At 40.6% G+C, this 24300-nt stretch overlaps 1 protein-coding gene across 6 annotated transcripts in view; it reads left to right on the forward strand.

Moving 5' to 3' along the window:
• The first annotated feature begins 701 nt into the window (after nucleotides 1-701).
• The window catches only part of FNBP4 (formin binding protein 4), a 35911-nt gene continuing 12312 nt past the window's right edge, over nucleotides 702-24300 (forward strand). For 2 of the 6 annotated variants that reach the window (XR_014836972.1, XR_014836971.1), the window contains exons 1-13: nucleotides 702-959; nucleotides 1939-2031; nucleotides 5673-5809; nucleotides 6110-6293; nucleotides 7661-7808; nucleotides 7926-8046; nucleotides 9534-9869; nucleotides 12410-12620; nucleotides 16030-16154; nucleotides 17037-17141; nucleotides 18467-18600; nucleotides 18919-19021; nucleotides 19583-19767. Coding sequence is in view for 2 of the 6 variants with exons in the window: in XM_085011129.1 (XP_084867255.1) it covers nucleotides 728-959; nucleotides 1939-2031; nucleotides 5673-5809; nucleotides 6110-6293; nucleotides 7661-7808; nucleotides 7926-8046; nucleotides 9534-9869; nucleotides 12410-12620; nucleotides 16030-16154; nucleotides 17037-17141; nucleotides 18467-18600; nucleotides 19583-19767; nucleotides 23732-23844 (2124 nt within the window). In the remaining 4 variants the exon portion in view is untranslated. Of the gene's footprint in view, nucleotides 960-1938; nucleotides 2032-5672; nucleotides 5810-6109; nucleotides 6294-7660; nucleotides 7809-7925; nucleotides 8047-9533; nucleotides 9870-12409; nucleotides 12621-16029; nucleotides 16155-17036; nucleotides 17142-18466; nucleotides 18601-18918; nucleotides 19768-23731; nucleotides 23991-24300 lie in introns of those variants that run through there. The other 4 variants (XR_014836969.1, XM_021083063.2, XM_085011129.1 and 1 more) reach the window with 3 other exon arrangements.

Below are 24300 nucleotides of genomic sequence, written 5' to 3' on the forward strand. Positions count from 1 at the left end.
CAGAAGGGGGCAGGGGAGAGGACAGTGCTAAAAGAAGATAAATAAAGCAGGTTGGGAAGGCCAGATTAGGATGGCTCCCTTATCCCATCCCAACAATTTAGGTTCTTTCCTCCAATGCTAGTAAGTCTAGTAATTTCTTTCCAGCCAATAAACAAGGAGGTCATCTTTATGCTCTAGGAAAAAATTTACTAAACCATTAAAAGACTCACTATTCTACTTAACATTCAGTGTTATACCGAAAGTAAGCCACGATAAGTTGGGTGAAACTTGGCTAAAGACCTGGAAAACAGCAAGTTCCCTACATAACAAACGACAAACTGATACACAAGAACGGACACAAAATGGAGGACAAGGCGGTAGAGAAAAGACTGCAAAAAACGCATGGGTGGAGCCTGACGTAATTGGAAGCGATTCTAAACTGAGACCCTTCCTCACTATTGGCTTGACGCTCATTCTTTTTCCTTTTCCATTGGCTACCAGCTCCTTCTGTGCGTTAAAACAGCCAATAGCCTAGCCCTGTGGGTAAAGCCCGCCCTCCATCCATGGGGGGAGGAGCCTGAAAAGCGTAGGAGGCCCCAGGCGCTTGCGCGGGCAGGCCCTCCACCGGTTAAAAGCGGATCCTTGCAGGAGGCGGTGTCGCAGTGTATGAATATTGATTACGCAGCGCCGCGCCGAACGCCCGCCCCTCTCGGCTTCCCGACGCTCGCGGCTCGCGCTAGGGCTCGCGATGGGGAAGAAGTCCCGGGCGGTACCCGGCCGTAGGCCCATCCTGCAGCTCTCTCCGCCGGGTCCCCGGAGCAGCACGCCTGGCCGGGACCCGGAGCCGGAACCCGACACCGAGCCGGACACGACGGCTGCGGCGACCAGCCAGCCAGCCCCGGCGGCGGTGGCGGCGGCAGCGCCGCAGACGACGACCGTGGTGACTACCGCCGCGGCCCCGGACGACTCGCCTTCGGAAGGTAAGCGTGCACGAGGGCCCTTAGGTGGAACGTCGGAAACTCGAGCTCGGAGCTTGGGGCCTAGGCCTCTCGAGCAGGTCCCTGAGGAGGAAGAGAAACCCGGGCTGGTGGCGTTTGTATCTGAGGCCTGCCGCACGGGGCCTGTGGGGAGGACGGCTGTGGGCCCCTAGGCGGCGGAAGGGTCGGCAGAGCAGTGTGCGCCCGGCCGGAGCCGACCCAGAGGCGCCATTTCTGGTGCAGGGCTTGGCCCGGCCACCCAGTCTGCTCAACGTCTGCTCTCGGTTTTGCATAACTTACCGGGTAAATATGAGAGTATGCGTTTCCGCGTCCCAGGCTTGGTGACGGTGGAACCTGCCCTTTCCCTACATGTCATGTTACTTTTCCTTTCCTTTTTGTTGGAAGTGGGAGAGACCTTTTAGAAGTGAGCGAACCATCCTTATGCCAGCCAAAGCATAAGTAATCGCCAGCTGTCGGGTTTCCTCCATATTTTTGGAGAAGTGGAGCTTGTGAGTTCCCAACTACTTGTGTTTATCTGCGTTAAGAGTAACCGGACAATACTACTATCGGGGCCGGAAAAGCCCCTTCCACTTCGGCTGTTAAAAAAAAAATAAAATCATATTGGGGAACTCATGCGAAAAAAAAAGCTCTAGTTATGCCTATTGTGAAAGCCCTATGGTAGCCGCGAGAAGAGTGTGTGTCTGTGTGTTTGGACGTTGGATTATTTCAGATGTAATTTTTATGTACAGTGTTCAGATTCTTAATGTTTAAGTCACTCGGCAAATGGAAGATTCTAGCTATCCTTGTTTCTCGTCTCCAGTCTCCCATTTATTTGTGTCAGTGATAGATTATAGCCATCCTGTTTTTAAACTGGTGAAATCTAGATTTGAAAGATCAAATCAAAGATTGTTTTGTCACCTGCAGTGTTTTCTTTGACCCATCGTTTGACTATAGTTTTTTTTGTTCGTTTTTTAAAATCTAGATGAACAGGAAGTGGTGGTGGAGGTGGCCAGAGTTGTTCAAAATCCTCCCAAACCAGTCATGACCACCAGGCCCACTGCGGTTAAAGCAACAGGTACGGGGGGGGGGGGGGGGGATTGTTGTTGGTTTTTCCATCTTTTCTACAATATCTTTCAATAAGATCAAATTGGGTTTGTATACAGAGTGTTTTGATAAATGCTTCAGTGTTGCTAATTTATATTTCTCGAATAAAATGGAAATTTTAAAGTCTTTGTGAGGTCTTGTTGGTATATACACTTTAACTAAAATTTGTCGTTCCTTTTTCTCTGTACCCAAGTTATTTTGTACTGCTTTTTCTTCTAATGCTATTTTGTAGCTAGTTTTCTAGCTTCCCCCACTATCTTGGTCTTCCTGGGGGCACCAAACGAATACTTTTTCATTATGTTTCTTTCCTAACACACTCTTTTGTTTAGCAAATGTTTGCACAGCTGAAATTTGCTCTTAATCATTATTTTTCAAGCATGAAGGAATATTTGCAACAACGATTTTGTAAACAAACCTAGGTTCAAATCATCACTCCAGCACTCATACTAAGACCTCAGGACAGCATTTATCTGTGAAATGAATCTTATGCCTGAGTTATTTTGATAAAATTGAACAATATGTATAAATTTCTGACACACAGCATGTGCCAAGATACTAGTTTTCTCTATTCTTTATTAGTATCTTGAAAGATTAAATTAGGTCAATAGACCACTGTAATAGTAAACAGTATTTAATCATATTCTCGAAAAAGTAATTTAATGTGGTTCCATAGATGAGTATTAGAGGACTGTGAATCCCCTGAAATTGCACACTCAACTGTGTTTTCCTGGGAGAGGGTCCATGGCTTTTGTCATTTTGATAAGTTACTGTGACCAGAAGAATTTAAAAATCAATGTTCAGACAATGTCGTGAGGAAATGATAGAGATTCTAGAGGTATGACGGTTACCATTTGAAGCATATCAGGAAAGTATGGTGTTTATCTATATTTTATTGCCAGATATCATTAGCTGATTTGCAAATGGTGTGGCACCGTCCATTAGAGGTAAGCCTGTCGAGGTTTGAGGAGTCCGTGGCTCTGAAGAATGGCCTTGCTTCCTTTGGTTTCAAGTAGTAACAGCTCCTCAATAGTAGTGTAGAAGCCTGGTCACATGAGGCTTTTTGTTTTTCTAAGATTATGCAATACTGTGAAATTTTTTTAGTGTTATTCAAAATGCATACCTGTTTTTATTAATGTGCATGGACTAAATTTTCAGAGGTGTAATTAGAACTTATATCCTTTTATGGCTTGATTTTTTTATCTTTTTTTCCTTTAGCATTTCTTTTTGCCTCTTTAACATCATTTTATATAATCCCAAAATGATGTAGTTCATCGTAAAGTGATCCTGCATCTGAAACTGTGATGAAATTTGCCTGTTTGAGAATATTTGATTGTTTACAATTGTCATTTATTTAAACAATACTCCTAGAAGCTTTATATGAAAAAATTATTAAATCATTTCTTACGGTTATATTCGCAAAGATGAGATTATCTAGCTAAAAGAAAATTGGAGTTTTATAGTTGCTGGTATATGTTACAGATTGTTCTTAGTAAATATTGAATTCATTTATGGTGTCTCTAACAATATTAAGTATATGTCTTTCCTCCAAATTCTGGGTTTAGTTGTTTTCATTTACTTTTGCTGTATAATAGTCGTCAGGTTTTTAGGAGCTTGGAGGAAGTTGTAGGTGTGTACTCTGAAAAGCTCTGAGCTGAAGAGGAAAGGACTAGGTGGTGCCTTGTCTGAACCTTTTGCTTGTGAGACCCACTCTGAGCCTGGGGGATTACCCTTGCTTGGGAATTTTGTCATCAGAATTCCATGTGGCTTACCTAATTGGAACATTTTACCAAAGGGTGTAGACTTAAGGCCAATGATTATGATGGTCTCTAAAGTAAGAAATGTTTTTATGTAGAAATAAAACTAATTTCCCATCCTCTTCTCCCCCTAAAAAAAAACCCATCAGTGCTGAATACTAAAGTGTAGATTTTTTTTCTGTACTGAAATGTCATATCATTCTACCCTTATATCTTTTTCAGAAAATGTGGGAAATTGACTGGTATGCTCCCCCACTTCAAATATGATTTATTTGGTAACTAGAAAATGAAAACACTGTCAAATAAATATCCACTTAAAATCTAATCAGGAAGTTCCTGTTGTGCCTCAGCAGTAAGGAACCAACTAGTATGACTAGTATCCATGAGGATGCGTCTGGTATCCATAAGGATGTGGGTTCGATCATTGCTCAGTTGGTTGAGGATCTGGCTTCGCTGTGAGCTATGGTGTAGATCACAGACACAGCTTGGGTCTGGCATTGCTATGGCTGTGGCATAGGCCTGCAGCTACAGTTCTGATTCAACCCCTAGCCTGACAACTCCCATATGCTGTATGTGTGGCCCTTAAAACAACAACAGAAAATCTAATCAGCTTAATATTTTGGACATTGATAGTTTAACAGTTTAGCCATATACTAAAAAAATAATGAAGATTTATCTAAGGGTTTAATGTGAACTCTTGTATAATAAAGCAACTTAGGTTTACTTTTAGGTGAATCCATGAAATCATATATGCAATTATGAAGAAAACTAGATTTTACCTCCTGATAAATCCGTTCAGTTACCAAATAATTTATTTTGCTAGGCACTGGGAAATTCATATTAATAGCTGAAAAGTCTAGCTAGATTTAAATTGTGTACCTGTTATAATAAAATGATGCATAAAGAGGGTATATCTGCTAATTTAATTGTGATACACCTGTGCAGACACAAGTGCTACAAAAGGAAATGGCATAAATGTTAATCAGGTAATAAAACGTGATTTCCAGTTTTTTAAAAACAGGAAATGGCATTGTAGCATTATAGATGACATACCTAACACCACTTGAGTGTGAGTTTTGGTTTTAGCTGGGGTTGTTGTTGTTACTGTTTTTGACAAGCCCACGGTATGTGGAAGTTCCTGAGCCAAAGATCAAACCCCAGCCACAGCATGTGACCTCTGCCATAGCAGTGACATTGCTGGATCCTTAATCTCTAGGCCACTGGGGAACTCCTTTTTTTTTAAGGGCTGAACCCTCGGCTAGGGGTCATAGCAGAGCTGTAGCTACTGGCCTGTGCCACAGTCATAGCAATGCTAGATCCGAGCCACATCTGCAACCTACACCCAGCTCATGGCAACGCCAAATCATTAACCCACTGAGCGAGGCCAGGGGTGGAGGCTGTATCCTCATGGATGCAAGTCAGATTCATTTCCAGTGAGCCACAACCAGAGCTCCCACACCAGGGAATTCCTAATTCATTACTTCCTTTTTGAGGGGGAAAGGAACTTTGTTTATCACTTTGAAAATCTCCTTGTTTCATTTACTAAACCCTGACTGTTTTGCTTGTTTGAGACGGACACCTAAATCAACAAATTCTAAAATTGAGATATACCATGTGTTACTTTGACAGGGGGAGTATAAGGTGAAATAATTGTGCATATAGTTTGAAAAGGACATCAAATTACTACACAGATTGATTAGCTCTAAGTGCATAATTTATACCTCTTTTACTTCTCATTAAAGATTTTTTAAGGTTATGTTCTGTAAGGAAACTAAATGGCTGAAAAGTCTCATTTTTTCATGGATACTTCCTAGGACTTGTTGGCATTTTGTTATATTGTTTACCTTTTTGTTTCTAGGAGGTCTGTGCTTACTTGGAGCATATGCTGACAGTGATGATGAAGAAAGTGATGCTTCAGAAAAACCAGCACAATCTAAGGAAGCAAATGGAAACCAGTCAACTGATATTGATAGTACATTAGCCAACTTCCTAGCAGTGAGTGTGGTGCTTTTGTTTGGGTTTTCAGTTAGTGAAGGCACTTTGTGACCTGAATTTCGGGTGGTTAGTCAACTTGTCAATCTGTGTCTCCCTCCCTACCTCTCTTCCTTTCTCCCTCCCCATCTCTCTGCCTTTTCACTTTTTTGTAACAGTTATATGAGGAGAAAAATGGGGAAGAGGAAAGTTTTGACTTGAGAAGTTGAGAACTGAGCTTGTAGGATTTTTTAGGTGATTACCATTTTCTCAGTTTTCTGGTTTAATGAGATTAATTCTTTTGTTACTGTTTTCCTTCTAAAGGAGATTGATGCTATAACAGCTCCTCAGCCTACAGCTCCCGTGGGAGCTTCTGCTCCACCTCCAACTCCACCAAGGCCAGAGCCAAAGGAATCAACATCTGCCCTTTCTTCCACTACTCCAAATGGAACAGACTCAGCCCAGACTGCAGGGTGGCAGTATGATACTCAGTGTTCACTGGCAGGAGGTGAGCTGGGTCCTTTGAATTTTAAAAAATTACAAAGTATAGGACCTGTCATGGCACTGCGGAAGTGAATCCAACTAAGAACTATGAGGTTTCGGGTTTGATCCCTGGCCTCAGTGGATTAAGGATGCGGGTTGCCATAAGCTGTGGGTAGGTTGCAGACATGACTCAGATCCTTCGTTGCTGTGGCTGTGGTGTAGGCCGGAGGCTACAGCTCTGATTAGACCCCTAGCCTGGGAACCTCCATATGTCCTGGGTGCGGCCCTCAAAAGATAAATAAATAAAGTGCAGTTCTTAAAGGTGACCTAGGCATTGAGGGTCCCAAAGATGAAAGCTCATCTGCTCTAGTTCCAGACTCTAGGATTCTGGCCTTTTTTTTTTTTTTTTTTTTTTCTTTTTAAGGGCCGCACCTGTGGGGTGTGCAAGTTCCCAGGCTAGGGGTTGAGTTGGAGCTACCGCTGGCCTGCGCCACAGCCACGGCAATACAGGATCCCAGCTGCATCTACAACCTACACCATAGCTCCCGGCAATGCCTGATCCTTAACCCACTGATTGGAGCCAGGGCTCAAACATGCATCCTCATGGATAGTAGTTGGTTTGTTATTGCTGAGCCACAATGGGAACTCCAGGGTTCTGACTTTTTTTTTTTTTTGTCTTTTTGCTATTTCTTGGGCCGCTCCCGCGGCATATGGAGGTTCCCAGGCTAGGGGTCGAATCGGAGCTGTAGCCACAGCAACTCGGGATCCGAGCTGCGTCTGAAACCTACACCACAGCTCACGGCAACGCCGAATCCTTAACCCACTTAGCAAGGCCAGGGACCGAACCTGCAACCTCATGGTTCCTAGTCGGATTCATTAACCACTGCGCCACAACGGGAACTCCCCAGGGTTCTGACTTTTTAATGCTATATTTGGAAAATGAGAACTACTGGAGTATATTTTTACCTATGGAAGGATAATTGTTTGCTTTTTAACCAGTAGTAGATTTTGCATAGTAAACAGTAAAAGCCATTAATTTTAAATTGGGGGGAGGTTCAAAATACATTTTTCAGCTTTTAAACCATGTTTACAAACATGATTCAGGAGGGTGGAGTTGGCTCCCCAGGGGATGTTTGACAGTGTCTGGAGAGATTTGTGGTTGTTGCAACAGAGGGTGATTGTTATGCATTGGTGGGTAGAGGCCAGGACCCCTCTGAACACTGCATAGAACTGCTGCCTCCCCTCAACAAAAAACTGTCTGCCCAGTGTTAACTGCTAACGTTGAGAAACTCTGTGTTAGATTGTTATGGCTTTGGAGTTGACTTGGGATATAAGATCAGCATACTGGTACAGCAATATGTGCTTCTTAAAGTTTGTTTTATTTTCTTCTAGTTGGAATTGAGATGGGAGATTGGCAGGAGGTCTGGGATGAGAACACAGGCTGTTATTATTATTGGAATACACAAACAAATGAAGTGACTTGGGAGTTACCCCAGTATCTTGCCACCCAGGTACAGGGATTGCAACATTACCAGCCCAGGTAAGAATAGACTAGGAAGAGAAATCACCTAAAAGGAAATTAGAATCATGCCTTTTGCTAATAATGTTTGCCTTCTGTTTCTCCTAAGTACTTTTTTTTTTTTTTTTTTTTTTTTAGTTCTGTTACAGGTACTGAAGCTAGTTTTGTGGTAAATACAGACATGTATACTAAGGAGAAAAATATTTCTGTTTCCAGTAGTAAAAGTGGACCAGTCATAGCCAAGCGAGAAGTTAAAAAGGTCAGTGTTAAAACCTACCTCATATGCTTATTTTCATATCTAAACAACTTTGAATGTTATTCTGGCAGGGGTGTAAAGGGCTTCTGTTAGTATTTTTGTTCTTTTGGGGTTTCTTGTTTTTTTCTGTTAATATTTTACAGTGTAGATGTGAAAGAGAATAAATTTTGTTTCTTAAATTTTACTTACTGTTTCTGTTTATTATGTGGCATTTATAGCAGTTACCCAGTTCATTGATTCTCTGAAGCATCAGGGTACCATAGAGACATCGTGACTCATTGTGAAGTACATGGGAACAGTCAAGCAGGCAAGGCGTCACATCCCTGTCTCTCCCTCAGAATTGTATTTTGAGGTTCCACTTGAGTTTTGAGTTTTGTTTTGTTTTGGTTGCGCCCATGGCACATGGAAGTTCCCCCAGGCCAGGGATGGCCCCACAGCTGCAGCCCTAGCTGCTGTGGTGACAATGCCAGATCCTTGACCTACTGTACCACAAGGGAACTCTAGGTTTGGGGATTTATTTTTTTTTTTTTAATAAAAAAATTAGCCACCTTAAAAATTGTAAAGTAACAGTGAAACTTGAGCGTTTTTATAGCCTGGTCAGTAAGAAAAGTAAGTTGTCCTCTACAGAGTGTGTGTGTTGAATTTTAATTTATCTTGATTTTTTTTTTTTTTTTTTTTTTTTTTTGTCTCTTTGCTATTTCTTGGGCCGTTCCCGCAGCATATGGAGGTTCCCAGGCTAGGGGTCGAATCGGAGCTGGAGCCACCAGCCTATGCCAGAGCCACAGCAACTCGGGATCCGAGCCGCGTCTGCGACCTACACCACAGCTCACAGCAACGCCGGATCGTTAACCCACTGAGCAGGGGCAGGGACCGAACCCGCAACCTCATGGTTCCTAGTCGGATTCGTTAACCACTGCACCACGAAGGGAACTCTTATCTTGAATTTTTAAACCATGGTGAGATATATGAAAAGTGCTTTTATAGAGTAAGTTAATCTTTACAATGCTAAAGGAGGTAGAATAAATATCCAGATGGAGGAAATAAACACTTATATAATCACACATTTCAGTTTAGAAATATATTACTTTTCTCTAAATCACCATCATAACATATATATAAAGTTATCTCATCAGACAGAAGACCAAGGCGATTTATCCAGTCTTAACGTTGAACTGACAAAATTCTGATCTTATTTAAATCTGCCTCTGCATGTTACTGGTCTGCCTTTTGATGTACAGAGAATAGGAGGAAGATATTTTGAGTCCTACCCAGAATTACATTTTAATTCAAATGACTTCCTTCTTAAACTAGAAATGTTTCCATTATAGATATATAAGGAGATGATGCAAACATATTAATCCGATGGGAGTCTGGTTTTTTAAGAATATCCAGTAACTAAAAATTATGCTCATCTTTAACCTGAACAATTAAATATGTTGTATATTCAGATGAAATTTCTTTGAAAGTTGAGGTTATTTTATTCTTTACAGGAAGTAAATGAAGGAATTCAGGCTCTTTCAAATAATGAGGAAGAGAAAAAGGGAGTGGCAGCATCACTGCTTGCTCCTTTGTTGCCTGAGGGAATAAAAGAGGAAGAAGAGAGATGGAGAAGAAAAGTAATTTGTAAAGAAGTAGAGCCAGTTTCAGAAGAGAAAGAAACAAATACAACAGAAGAATCAACAATAGTAAAGCCACAGGAAATTCTGTTGGACAATATGGAAGACCCTACTCAGGAGGATCTTTGCAGTGTTGTTCAATCTGGAGAAAGTGAAGAGGAAGAAGAACAAGATACCCTTGAGCTGGAGTTGGTTTTGGAAAGGAAAAAGGTAAGTATTTGAAGTTTTTGTTAAATGTATTTTCTTCTTTCAATGTTATCATACGCTGGGAACATTGTGCTCAATTGACAGCTGTTATTGGACTTTTGTTTTTCTTATCCTTTCATCTAGACATGTTTAAACCTATGTAATCAAAACTTGAACTATGGAGTTATAGTTCTTTGGGTCCCTGATGATGCTGTGATGATGCTGCTTTTGGTAGTTGACACCCAAAAAAGACTAATGTTACGGACTTCTCTGGCAGCATAGTAGTTTAAGAATCTGGTTTTGTCATTGCTGTAGCTCAGGCCGAAGCTGTGGCAAGGCTTCTATCCCTGCCCTGGGAACTTTCATATGCTATGGGTGCAGGCCTCCCCCGCCCCCATAGGCTAACATTGTTCTGATTTAAGGATAGTTACAGTAGTGTATTTAGCTTCTTAACAAATAAGCATTGCAAATTCCTATGATAATTTGGTTTTTAATCCAACAATTAAAGTACAAGTTGACTTCTAGTGACCAGCTATGGCATTATTTGAAGAGTTAGTGGGCCTTGTAAGATAACAAAAGAATTAAGAGGAACCCATTATTTTATGTACTCTTTTTTTTTTTTTAGGGCCGAACCCATGGCATATGGAGATTCCCAGGCTAGGGTCGAATCAGAGCTGTAGCTGTCAGCCTACGCCACAGCCTCAGCCATGCTGGTTCCTGACCATGTCTGCAATCTACCCCACAGCTCACAGTAACACTGGATCCTTAACCCATTGAGTGAGGCCAGGGATTGAATCCGCATCCTAATGGATACTAGTTGGGTTCATTACTGCTGAGCCACGTTGGGAACTCCTTGTGTACTTTTCCATATAAGAAAAATGGTTGAGAAATTGATTTTCACCTATCTTAGGCCCTGATGTTTTTTTGGGTTTTTTTTGGTTTTTTTGTTTTGTTTTGTTTTTGTCTTTTTTGTCTTTTGTCCCTTTTAGGGCCGCACCTACAGCATATGGAGGTTCCCAGGTTAGGGGTCTAATCAGAGTTATAGTCACTGGCCTCCACCACAGCCACAGCAACACCAGATCTGAGCTGCGTCTGTGACCTACACCATAGCTCTCGGCAATGCCAGATCCTTAACACACTGAGCAAGGCCAGGGATTGAACTCAAAATCTTATGGTTCCTAGTCGGATTCATTTCCACTGCACCATGACGGGAACTCCTGCCCTGATTTTTCTTGAAACAGTTTTATCTGCTGCTGGGTAGAAGTAAAATCTTTTTGTTTGTTTGTTTGTTTTAATGGCCTCACCCACCGCCTATGGAAGTTCCTGGATAAGGGATTGAATCTGAGCCACTGCTACAACCTATGTCTCATTTGTGGCAACACCAGATCCTTCAACCACTGCACTGGCTGGGGATCAGACCCATGCCTTTGCCTCAACCTAAACCACTGCAGTAAGGTTCATAACTCACTGTGCCGCAGTGGGAACTCCTGAATCAAAGTCTTAACAGGTGTCATAACAGTAATTAGTATCACCTTGAAGCTTCTGCCGTTTAAAAAATGTGAAGCTATGGCAAGGGACCAGCTGAGTTAAGCTTCCTCTTTTGTGTACATGTATGGGAAATTTGACGGGTGCCGGGGAGGGGAGGGGTATGATTTCCACATCATGCAGAAGTTCCCAGACCAGGGATCACACCACAGCAGTACAATGCCAGATCCTTAACCTGCTATGGCACGGGGAACTCCTATAATGGCAAATGTGTTAGTGGATCTTTAGAACCTATTCCTCAAGTAAATATTTACTAACTATAGTCGTGCGTAAGCATTTGTTGAATAACAATAGGATGTGGAGAATAATGCTCAGTTGGTCTTGATGAAAAATGTGTTAAGAGGAGCGGGTTAAGAAGTTCCTATTGTTTGCTCAACAGAAACGAACATAACTAGTATCCATGAGGATGCGGCTTTGATGCCTGGCCTCCCTCACTGGGTTCAGGATCTAGCATTGCCTCGGATCTTGTATGGCTGTGGCATAGGCCAGCAGCTGTAGCTCTGATTCAGCCCCTAGCCTGGAAACTTGCATATGCTGCAAGTGTGGCCATTAAAAAAATAAAGAGGAGCAGCTTACAGATCCAGCATTGTCACTGCAGTGGCTTGGGTTGCTTGCTGTGGCACAGGTTCGATTTCCTGCACAAAAATTTTTGCATGCCGAGGGCACGGCCGAAACTATATTAAGAGGAGTTCCCATCGTGGCTCAGTGGAAGCGAATCTGACTAGCATCGGTGAGGATACAGGTTTGGTCCCTGGCCTCACTCAGTGGGTTAAGGATCTTGCATTGCCATGAGCTGTGGTATAGGTCACAGACAAGGCTCAGATCTCATGTTGCTGTGGCTGAGGTTACAGCTCTGATTTGACTCCTAACTGAGAATCTCTATATGCTGCAGGTGCAGCCCTTAAAAAGTGTATTAAGAAATACTTGTTCTTAAAGGATTTAAATTCCAAAAATACATTGTTATAATTCTTGCTACTCACAAAATAATGTTGATAACTTTATTTTCATGTTTGATGTAGGCAGAATTGCGAGCCTTGGAGGAAGGAGATGGTAGTATGTCAGGGTCTAGTCCACGTTCTGATATTAGCCAGCCAACATCTCAAGATGGAATGCGTAGACTTATGTCTAAAAGAGGAAAGTGGAAGATGTTTGTTCGCGCTACCAGTCCAGAATCTACCAGCCGGAGTTCTAGCAAAACTGGACGAGAGACTCCAGAAAATGGAGAAACTGGTAATTTGTGCTTTAATCATACTTGAAAGATAGATAGAAGAGAAATCTTTCTTAACTTTTTTTTTGTTTCTTCTTCAGCAAATAGAGGGAGACAGCACTCTTTTTTTTTCACTCTTTTGGGAAATTCTGGGAAAGAAGCTTCTATTCCTGCTCCACTCTGGTGGAGGAAAAAGAATCTGAGAGGCTGCTGGAATCTGTTGGATTGTGTATTCACTACTGATTGGGGATTTCTTCTCCCTCAAAAAGATAAAAATGAGATTGGGTCCTTTCTCTCCCATTTTTGGTCACTTGCCACCATAATTTTTTTTTGTTTTGTTTTTAGTTTTTGCCTTTTAGGGCTGCACTCACAGCATATGGAAGTTCCCAGGCTAGGGATCAAATAGGAGCTACAGATGCCAGCCTACACCACGGCTAACAGCAATGCCAGATCCTTAACCCATTGAGTGAGGCCATAATTGTCTTGATATCTGTGTAAAGACCGTGGGTTCTCCTTAGCTGCACCACGGCATATGGAGGTTCCTAGGCTAGGGGTCGAATCGGAGCTCTACCTGCCAGCCATGGCCACAGCAACATGGGATCCGAGCCACAGCTGTGACCTAAACCACAGCTCATGGCAATGCCGGATTCCCGACCCACTGAGTGAAGCCAGGGATCAAACCTGCATCATCATGGATACTAGTCAGATTCATTTCTGCTGCACCACAATGGGAACTCTCAGTTTTTAGTTTTTGAGGAGACTCCATACTGTTTTCTTTCCATTATGGCTCCAGCAGTTTCTCTTCCCACAAACAGTGTAAGATCTCTTTTCTCCACCCCCCTACAGGGATTGATCTTACTCCACAGCAGTGACCCAAGCCATAGCAGTGACAATTACAGATCCTTAACCCACTGAGCCACCAGGGAACACCCCATTTTAATTTGATAGATCCTGCCTAATTGTCCTCCAAAATAATCAAGTCTTAGAGCTCTAGCAGTGCCTAAAATTATTAATTCTTTTTTTTTTTTTTTTTTTTTTGGTCTTTTTAGCTATTTCTTGGGCTGCTCCCACGGCATATGGAGGTTCCCAGGCTAGGGGTCGAATCGGAGCTGGAGCCACCAGCCTACGCCAGAGCCACAGCAACGCGGGATCCAAGCCGCGTCTGTGACCTACACCACAGCTCACGGCCACGCCGGATTGTTAACCCACTTAGCAAGGGCAGGGACCGAACCCGCAACCTCATGGTTCCTAGTCGGATTCATTAACCACTGCGCCACGACGGGAACTCCTAAAATTATTAATTCTTAAACCTTGCACCAAATGTGAGATGTCTAGGAATTTGCTGGTGGCCTAGCAGTTAAGGATCTGGCATTGCCACTACTGTGGCGTGGGTTCAATCCCTGGCCCAGAAACCTCTGAGTGGAGCTGCAAAAAAAAAAAAGTCTGCTAACAACCAAATGAATTATAAACAAGTAAGAAAATAAAGATTTGGTTTTAGACAATTTGAAAATGCAAAAGGAATATTAATCACCAAATAAAAAGATCAAAGTTATTATAAGGCTGAATACTTAATACAGAATTTTAGGGAGTTCCCGTCATGGCGCAGCAGAAACAAATCCCACTAGGAACCATGAGGTTTCAGGTTCGATCCCTGGTCTCGTTCAGTGAGTTAAGGATCCGGCATTGCTGTGGTGTAGGCCATTGGCTACACCTCTGATTAGACCCCTAACCTGGGAACCTCCATATGCCCCGGGTGAGGCCCTAAAAAGCACCCCAAAAAAAACCCAAAACAAGATTTTAGACTAATAAAAGCTAAGGAGGAGTTTCTATTGTGTGTCAGTGGGTTAAGGATTTCGTCACAACTTTGGCTCAGATTCAGTCCCTGGTGTAGGAACTTCTTTATGCCATGGGCATAGTGGAAAAAGAAAAAAAAAGAAAAACCATTTAAAGTGATGTTAAAGTTACATTTCTTCTTTACATCAGAGATTAACCAGAGTTAAGGAAAGGTACTCAAACTTTTTTTTTTTTTAACCTGTGATCCTCCTGAGAGATTGATTAACATTATATAAATGTTTTAGTTGAGTAAGCAAGTATTAAGCAAACATAACACAAAGTTCATATCTTTTTTTGCCATTTCTTGGGCCACACCCACAGCATATGGAGGTTCCCAGGCTAGGGGTCTAATTGGAGCTGTTGCCACTGGCCTACACCACAGCTCACAGCAATGCTGGATCCTTAACCCACTGAGCAAAGCCTGGGATCAAACCTGCAACCTCATGGTTCCTAGTCCAATTTGTTAACCACTGAGCCATGTCGGGAACTCCCAGAGTTCATATCTTTTAGTCCATTTAAGTTTGAGGTAAACCTATTCTTTTGGAGATTTCCACTACCAACAGATAGCACCAACCAGAAGAGTTGGCAGATCCAGTAATGTTTGTCTACAGGTCTTAACCAGCTCAGGAAGGAACTTATTTGGTAGTTTGATGAGCTGCTTTGATTTTGAAAGCCTTTTTTTTTTGGAGTTCCCATTGTGACTCAGTGGTTAACGAATCCAACTAGGAACCATGAGGTTGCTCGGGGTTCGATCCCTGCCCTTGCTCAGTGGGTTAAGGATCTGGCATGGCTGTGGCTGTGACGTAGGTCAGCGGCTACAGCTCCGATTAGACCCTTATCCTGGGAACCTCCATATGCCAAGGGAGCAGCCCTGCAAAAGGCAAAAATACACACACACACAAAAAAGAAAGCCTTTTTTTTTTTTTTTTTTTTCCCCAAAACCCACATGATAAAGAACCCTTACATGTTCCAGGTTTGATACCTAGCTTTTGTAGGTAATTGAAGCCATGGTTTTCTGGAAGGGATTAGAAAATAGAGGAAGGAGAAAGGGAAAGCAGAAACTTTTGGGTAAAGCATATATGTAGATTCATTTTTGAGAAGCATAATTATAAAGGATTAGGTTTTTTGGCCTTATAAAGACAAGTTGACAAGTTGTTAGGTCTTCCTTAACAAGTAGGGAAACACAGGCAAAGGAGAGCACTAATAACCTTCAGATATCCCCACTACAGGGCTAAGAAAATGTATTTGGTGTTCTGTTAATATTGGTCCTTTTGATTTATTTGTCTTTTTGTCTTTGTTGTTGTTGTTGTTGTTATTGTTGCTATTTCTTGGGCCGCTCCCGCGGCATATGGAGGTTCCCAGGCTAGGGGTCGAATCGGAGCTGTAGCCACCAGCCTACGCCAGAGCCACAGCAACGCGGGATCCGAGCCGCGTCTGCAACCTACACCACAGCTCACGGCAACGCCGGATCATTAACCCACTGAGCAAGGGCAGGGACCGAACCCGCAACCTCATGGTTCCTAGTCGGATTCGTTAACCACTGCGCCACGACGGGAACTCCGGTCCTTTTGATTTAAATTTATGTGTTTTCTTTTGCAGCAGTTGGTGCTGAAAATTCAGAAAAAGTAGATGAAAATTCAGACAAAGAAATGGAAGTTGAAGAATCTCCAGAAAAGATAAAAGTACAAACAGCACCTAAAGCTGAAGAAGAACAGGATTTGAAAGTATGTATATTACCTAATGAAACTTGACAAATAACTATTTTTTAAAATTGGCCAACATTAACCTACCTTCTCTTTCTTTTAGCAAGTAGTAAGAAGTAATCCTTACTATCTAAATGTAAATCATTTATTTGGTTAGGTGGAAGTTACATCTAAGGCTGAAATAAGGAGTTATAAGATTGACTTCCCTGGCTGGGAACTTTTGCATGCCTTGTGTGTGGCCAAAAGAAAAAACCAACACGCAAGACTGCCTTGATGTAGAGAAATTATCTAAAAATAAATTCTAAATGCTTAATTACTTTTTTATAAATAAATCTCCATTGTAAAACAGTAGTTCATCAAATAGAGGCTTCTCTTGTTTGGAAGTACTAATGAGAGTAAAATTTAATTCCACCATGAACTATGTGTCCTTAGGCAAAGGCATAGTTAGTTCCAATTTCATTTAAGTGTGGTCTGTTGGAAAAACCACTTAGCATATTCTCTTGATTTGAAGGAGTTTATCCGGTCACCAGCTAGTCTACAGCTATGTAGGGGTGGGACTGGAAGAATTAATTTTGTTCAATGTGTGGCTAGTATAAGCAATTAGTAATTGATAAATGATGGTTTGGACAGTATTGGAAGTTTGTGATTTAGGATCTGTTTTCACCTTCCATGTTGTGTTAGAGTAGATAATGCATCTACTAGACTTGACATAGTTATATATCACTTTATTACGTGAATTATTTTACTATAAATTAGAATTTTATTTTCTCCATAACTGGATGCAGTATTTGGGAAAGGCTGTTTATAGGCAGACTCATTTTGTATCTGTAACGATAAATACATTATAAAGAAAATATTGTTGACTCTATTTTTATTTTTCCTTTTTTCTGTCCTGAATTACAGTTTCAGATTGGAGAACTGGCAAATACCCTGACAAGTAAATTTGAATTCTTAGGCATTAATAGACAGTCCATCTCCAACTTTCATGTGCTGCTTTTACAGACTGAGGTAATTTAGCCATTTTTAGTGTAAACGGTCAATGTTTGACTGAAATGCTGTGTCTGTGAGGAATGTTTTAATCTAAAATTTAAATTTTGGGGAGTTCCCATTGTGGCACAGCGGAAATGAATTCAACTAGGAACCATGAGGTTGCGGGTTCGATCCCTGGCCTTGCTTAAGGATCTGACATTGCCATGAGCTGTGGTGTAGGTCACAGTTGCGGCTCGGATCCAGTGCTGCTGTGGCTCTGGTATAGGCACAGCGGAAATGAATTCAACTAGGAACCATGAGGTTGCGGGTTCGATCCCTGGCCTTGCTTAGTTGGTTAAGGATCTGATGTTGCCATGAGCTGTGGTGTAGGTCACAGTTGCAGCTCGGGTCCAGTGCTGCTGTGGCTCTGGTATAGGCCAGAGGCAACAGCTCCAACTATACCCCTACCCGGGGAACCTCCATATGCTATGGGAGCGGCCCTAAAAAGACAAAAAAATTTTAATTTTTAATCTTGATACATACTTGAACCACCAACTCAGGAAATAAAACTATGAAAGTTCTATTCATGATAATGATACCACATAGTGTTGAAAATAATTTGTAAGTATTAAAGCATTATAAACCTGTTTGAAAAGTTCTGAATCAAGAATTCTCACTGTGGCTCAGCGGAAATGAACCTGACTAGTATTCATGAGGTTACGGGTTCGATCCCTGGCTCCACTCAGTGGGTTAAGGATCTGGCATTGCCATGAGCTGTGGTTTAGGTCACAGACGCAGCTCAGATCTGGCGTTGCTGTGGCGTAGGCTGGCAGCCGTAGCTCTGATTTGACCTGTAGCCTAGGAACTTCCATATGTCGCACCTGCGGCCCTAAAAAAAAAATCCTTTTTGTGATCCTGAATCCTTTTTAACCTGTTTATTTTACGACAAATAACAGGGTAGGATTAGGTAAGGAATCCCTGTAGGAAATTGACTGATTTTCCTAAAAACTACAACTTTAATATTGATTAACAGCAGTACTAGATCGAATGAACCTAAAAAGTAAAATAAATGAGGAAATGTCTTAATGTAGTCTAAAGGGAAAACCAAAACTACTGCTGCTCATTTTCACGGATACTGGAGATTTGGCAGTAATGGCAGTTTCATTTTTCAGAACTCTGAAGAGCAAGCAAGAGTTTTTATGAACTTAAGATAGAATTTCTTTTCCACTTTGGTCTTACTTTCCTGCCAGAGTATACTGTCTTGGACCAGAAGACTTATGTCCTTTTCACAGAATAAAAGGCACATAATAAATAAGTCGTTGATATAATAATAAGTCTTTAACTTACTGCTTTGTTGATTTTAGACACGGATTGCAGATTGGCGGGAAGGGGCTCTTAATGGAAACTACCTTAAACGAAAACTTCAGGATGCAGCAGAACAACTAAAACAGTATGAAATAAACGCCACTCCCAAAGGCTGGTCCTGCCACTGGGACAGGTACGCACTCTTCTCCCCTTTTCACCTTTCACCTTTGACATCTCAGACATGATTTGTGATCACCACCACCTGACGACCTGACAGCCTGTCTGGAGACTGAGAGCAGCTGCATTAGCGGTGCTGGGCAGGCAGAGCACCGCACGCACAGAGTTTGAGCCAGCCACTCGTTGGAGAAACAAAAAGCAATGTTTAAAGTGTTCCATGTAACGGATTTTTTCCCAAGATTGGACAAAGCTGGTTTTTACTCCAGAGTGTTGTTGCACGGAGTAGGGCGGGCTTGGGGGTTAAGCGCATGCGAGAGCTCTGTGCGCTTTACAGGACCTCTGGAAGCAACTACTCCTGATTAACCTCGGTGAAGTTAAGGAAAGCTTCGTGGCTGAAGATGTGAATGAAGAACAAGATTACTATCTTCTGCCAGCAGGTCAGATGAAAATATTTCTTTTTATATTTGGCTTTTCTTGATTTTTTTTTTTTCGTTATTTGAAATCTTTGCTCTTTTATTTTTCAGCTCCCAGATCCTCTCCCTCTCTTTAGCTTTCACTGTGTTTGATATCAAGAGTATGAAATGTGAATTCCACGGTTGAAGAGGGGAAGAGTCACCTTTCGCAAACTTCGTTGTTCTCTTCTTTGGAAGGGAAATTAGTGTTCTAGGAGATCGAGTCCCTTTGCTAATGAAACTTGAAACCCTGTTAAGCATTGGCACACAAAAAAAAAGATGTGAGAGGTGTTTTCTAAGTCATCTGTTGTACTAAGAGGGCTCAGGGCTGTATTCACAGAGCTGCTGGCAGTGCAAATAGCTTTGAATTATCCTTGGTTCTCTATCCTGAATTGTCAAAGCTCTTTGTTGCCTTTGTGAATAGCAGTCCATTAAGAAGAGGTTCGTCCCTGTGAGAGCAGACTGCTGTCCTGGGACAGGACCAAATGCAAGTGTCTTTATAGGAGAATGGGTCTTGAAACTTGTGTTTTCTTTCTTGTAATCTAGGGATCATAGACGGTATTTCTATGTAAACGAACAGTCGGGAGAGTCTCAGTGGGAGTTCCCAGATGGTGAGGAGGAAGAGGAAGAAAGCCAAGCACAGGAGAGTAGAGACGAGACGTCGAAACAGACCTTAAAAGACAAAACTGGCACTGACTCAAATTCTACAGAATCTTCTGAAAATTCCACAGGTGGGACGATTTACTCTGGGTTACTTGGAGAGAAGTTATTTTAGAGGAAGGAAAAAAAACTTGTATTGATATATAAAAGAATTTAAATCTTAATCACATAAATTTCTAACTGAAAAATAGGGGCTTGCCCTAATAAAAAAGAAAGAATGAATGCAGGGGTTATGTTGAAGAAAACTAAAACAATGGCTAGTTGAAAATAAATATGCTGTTGATACCAGACTCTGCTAAAAAATAAAACGAAAAGCTGTTATATTTGATTGTAAAAGATTGTCCTATAATCACTATGTCATGCCATAGACAAAGCTGTGGCTTTTTAACAACAGGAATTAATGTTAAGGAACCAGAGACTTAAATTGTCAACATCTATGTGGAGTAATAGGAGATTTGTTCTGCGTTTGTATAGAACACTTAGTAGTCTTGATTTTGCAACCTCATTTTTCCATTCCAGTAGTGTGATAAGAAGAATGATTATTATGAACCAAAATGACCTGAATAAATGCTGTGAAACTAAGACCATACTTGTTTCAGAGAAGCAAATAATTGATAGTTGCAAATCACCAACAATATTCTAGTATAAAACAATTAAGATGGCTCAATCTAGTTAAAGTATTCTTAGAGAACTTCAGTTTTGTTTTATAAATTTAAAAAAGAAACAAAAAGCATTCATAGCTCCTCAGTTACTCTGAGAATCTGAAGAGCCATGCTTGATTTCCACATTATGGAAAAAGATATCTCCCACCCCCCAAGCCCATCTCTTTCTCAAAGTGACAAACATAAGTGGATAGTGAAGCAAAGTCAAGACTATGATGAACAGACAACATTTTGATCTAAAAAAACCTGGTAGATATTTGTTTAAATGATAGCATATGAAGGTAAGAGTCTGCAACATCATAAACTTTTGTGAAATATATTCAGTATCTTGTAATATACTATAAGGAAAAGAATCTGAAAAAGAATAGGTATGTAGGTATAACTGAATCACTTTGCTGTATACCAGAAACAAACACAACATTGTAAATCAACAATATTTCAAATTTTAAAAAATGAAGTCATAAATCTTTGAGGATAAAAAGATGAAATTTTTTTTTGTAATATATGAAATAGTTGAATTTTTTTCGTCCTCTAGTTACCAAAAATGATGTTTCATATTCTACTGGCTCCCCAGTCTCAATAGTAAAGTTTTGATAATGTACCAAATAAAATGGGTTATGTGGCAGTTATTTTGTTAACCTCTTAAATAGCCTAGGAATCATTATCACGTCACTCAAAATAAAAAAGCAACAGTGACTACAGTGATAATTTTAGGAAATAGCAAAAAGGTGGCTTTCTACTTAATATTTCAGGAAAATGTTTTCTTAAGTTACAGGTTGTATGTACCATTTTCATGAAGAGATTTTCTTTAGATTACTTGCTCATTCTTTGGGTAGCATTGGAAGATATGTATAGTAAGTTGGTTTTGTAAGTGTTGTGTGAACACCTTAGAGTAAATACTGTTTTCTCTCTTTGTTCATGATACGTAAGTTAGTACCATCTGGTCAAGGAAAAAGCCACTGGTAAACCAGCTTATATCCTCTTTATTGCCATATTCTTTTTATAAGCCTCTTTATTGAGAGCTACTAAAACCATGTGATAAACTTGATCCAAGTAAAATCCGAATCTTGCAGTAGGGTCTTTGGAATGAAGACCGATACCAATCACTATTTTAAGCCTATAAAGAAAGTTTGTGGTGTTCCCATGGTGGCCTAGCAGTTAAGGATTCAGTGTTGGTACTGCTGTGGCTTAAGTTCACTCCCTGGCCTGGGAACTTCTGCATCCCATGGGTACGGCCAAAAAAAAAAGTTTGTGAAATTGACAGAATGTTGTAAATCAACTATAATTAAAAAAAAAAAAAAAGACAGTTTGTGATGTATACCAGTCCCACAGTGGTAAAAAACATCATTTAAAGAAGAAAAACTACACTGAAGAACAAGGAAGTTTCAAAGTTCCATTCATTTTTGATCATTGTTCAGTGTTTGAATTTAACATTGTATCTCTAAAGATAAGTGATATTTCAAGATTTCCAACATATCTGTCTTGTTGGACATCTGTCAGGTTAAATTTAGCTGCTTTTCCAGGTTTCTGTGGAACTATCATTTGTATAATAACTTCTTAATTTAAACTGATAAACTGGCCTCTTGGCTCAAAATACTAAGCAATAATACTTTTGGGGAGAATACAGGAAAACAATAAAGCCTGCCCTTGTGGGAAAGCAAGCCTGCTTTTCTGTGTATATAGAAATAAAGATCCAGGGAGTTCCCATTGTGGCTCAGAGGGGTGGGAGCCCAACTAGTATCTGTGAGGATGAGGGTTTGATCCCCAGCCTCACTCAGTGGGTTAAAAGATCCAGCATTGTTGTGAGTTGTGGTGTAGGTCTCAGACACGGCTCAGATCCCAAGTTGCTGTGCTGTGGTATATACCTGCAGCTACAGCTCTGAATCGATCTCTAGCCTGGGAACTTCCATATTGCTGTAAATGCGGCACTAAATTTAAAATAAAATAAAGATGCATGTAAAAAGTATGTTCTCGGAAAGTTCAAAATTTATATCATCACAATATTCTGTCTTTAAGCTTGTGCTTTTTAAAATTTATTAGTGTAGGAGTTCTTTTGTTGCTCAGCTAGTTAAGGATCCAGTGTTGTAACTATAGCAGCTCGAGTTGCTGCTGTCGCATGGGTTCAGTCCCTGCCCAGGAACTTCTGCATGCTGTGTGTGTGGCCAAAATAAACAGAAAATATTAACATGTAATAAAAGCTATATATATACCATTTTAACCTTTCCTTAGACTTCAGACTTAAATGGCAAAATATACCAAATGGATTAAATTTAGAAATGAACAAAAGTGGCATGAAATTTAGAAATTAAGAAAAATGCTGTTTAATAGACATCTATGGATCTTCAAGCTAAGATTTCTTAAAATTCTTAGTATTTAAGCTAAAGGAGGAGTTCCCGTTGTGGCTTATTGGAAACCAATCTGACTAGTATACATGAGGACGCGGGTTTGATCCCTGGCCTCGTTCAGTAGGTTAAGGATCTGGTGTTGCTGTGAGCTGTGGCATAGTTTGCAAATGTGGCTCGCATCTGGCGCTGCTGTGGCATAGGTCAGAGGCTACAGCTCCAATTCATTTTGACCCCTAGCCTGGAAACCTCCATGTGCGGTGGGTGCAGCCCTTAAAAAAAAAAGAAACGAGAAAAATAAGCTAAAGAAGATAATTATCAATGTTAAGGCACAGCTTTTATATTTTGAGTAAATTTAGTTTGGGATTCAGATACTAACTCAAAGTATTCTGTGTGTGATCTAAATTTATCAAGTCTAATTTATCTAAAGTATTAATTTTGGTTAACTTTGTGGAAGGTTGTAAACCACATTATTAACCTAAACCTACTCTGTTTCCTTGATTTTATTTTGCATAGCAATTTCTCACCATCATAACTATACCAGTATTGCTTTATGCTTCTAGATAAAGAAACTTACCAGTATATAAAATCTGACAAATTTATTTACCTACTGTATATTGTGGTTGGTTCAGTAAAAGGAAGTTTAATAAGTTATTAATCTTTGATGTTTGTTACCTTCATTCTGATATAATTTTGACATACTAGTATATAATATATATAGTAGACTGCCTACCATACCCAGACTGTCTAAAAGTTAATATATAGATTCATATTAGATATGACCAAATACAAAAGTTTAATGAGATATTTGAATTCTTTTAGCTAGAAAATTGCAATCTTGTTTTCTGATGAATTTTTTTTTTCAGTGCTCTTTTACTTGATAGTAAGCATTTCTCAAAATAATTAGAGTTGGGATTCCTGTTGTGGCTCAGTGGTAACGAACCCAACTAGTATCCATGAGAACACGGGTTCGATCCCTGGCCTTGCTTTAGTTAAGGATCTGGCGTTGCCATGAGCTGTGTGTGGTGTAGGTTGCAGATGCAGCTCGGATCCCATGCTGCTGAGGTGGTGGCGTAGGCCGGTAGCTGTAGCTCCGATTCAACCTCTAGCCCAGGAACTTCATGTGCTGCAGGTATGGCCTTAAAAAACAAAAAATTAGAGTAACCATGTGAATCATGTTCTTAAAGTCTTTTGCATAATGTGTCGTTCATTTGTTTCTAAAAAGTAAAGCTGTTGTAAAAGCCAAATGGTTCATGGTTGCTTTGGTTTTTCATTGTTGAGTTCCAGCATGATATATTTTGAGCACAGTAAGATGAAAAGCCTTATCCTTGTCCTAGAGCCTTTTATAATAGAGACCTTAATTAATTTCCTGCTTTGACCAAGAAATTTGATTGGTGACTGCATCTGGATCTCTTCTCCATGAGAAGTTAAATTTATTTGAAATTTCTAAAGCTCTTGGACTCCTTGATGTTTCATGAGGACATCTTGTTAAAATAGCACTAGTCTAGGAGTCAGACTGGCCATTAAGAGCTGTGTGATCTTGGGCAAATCATTTCCCTCCTGGGTTTCATTACCTTAAAAATGAGAGGGTTAAATTAGA

The sequence above is a fragment of the Sus scrofa genome, chromosome 2, assembly GCF_054392235.1.
Source record: "Sus scrofa isolate SSC_HxYL_T2T_F1_AM1 chromosome 2, Sscrofa_HxYL_maternal_Yorkshire_Landrace_v2.0, whole genome shotgun sequence".
Lineage (NCBI taxonomy): Eukaryota > Metazoa > Chordata > Mammalia > Artiodactyla > Suidae > Sus > Sus scrofa.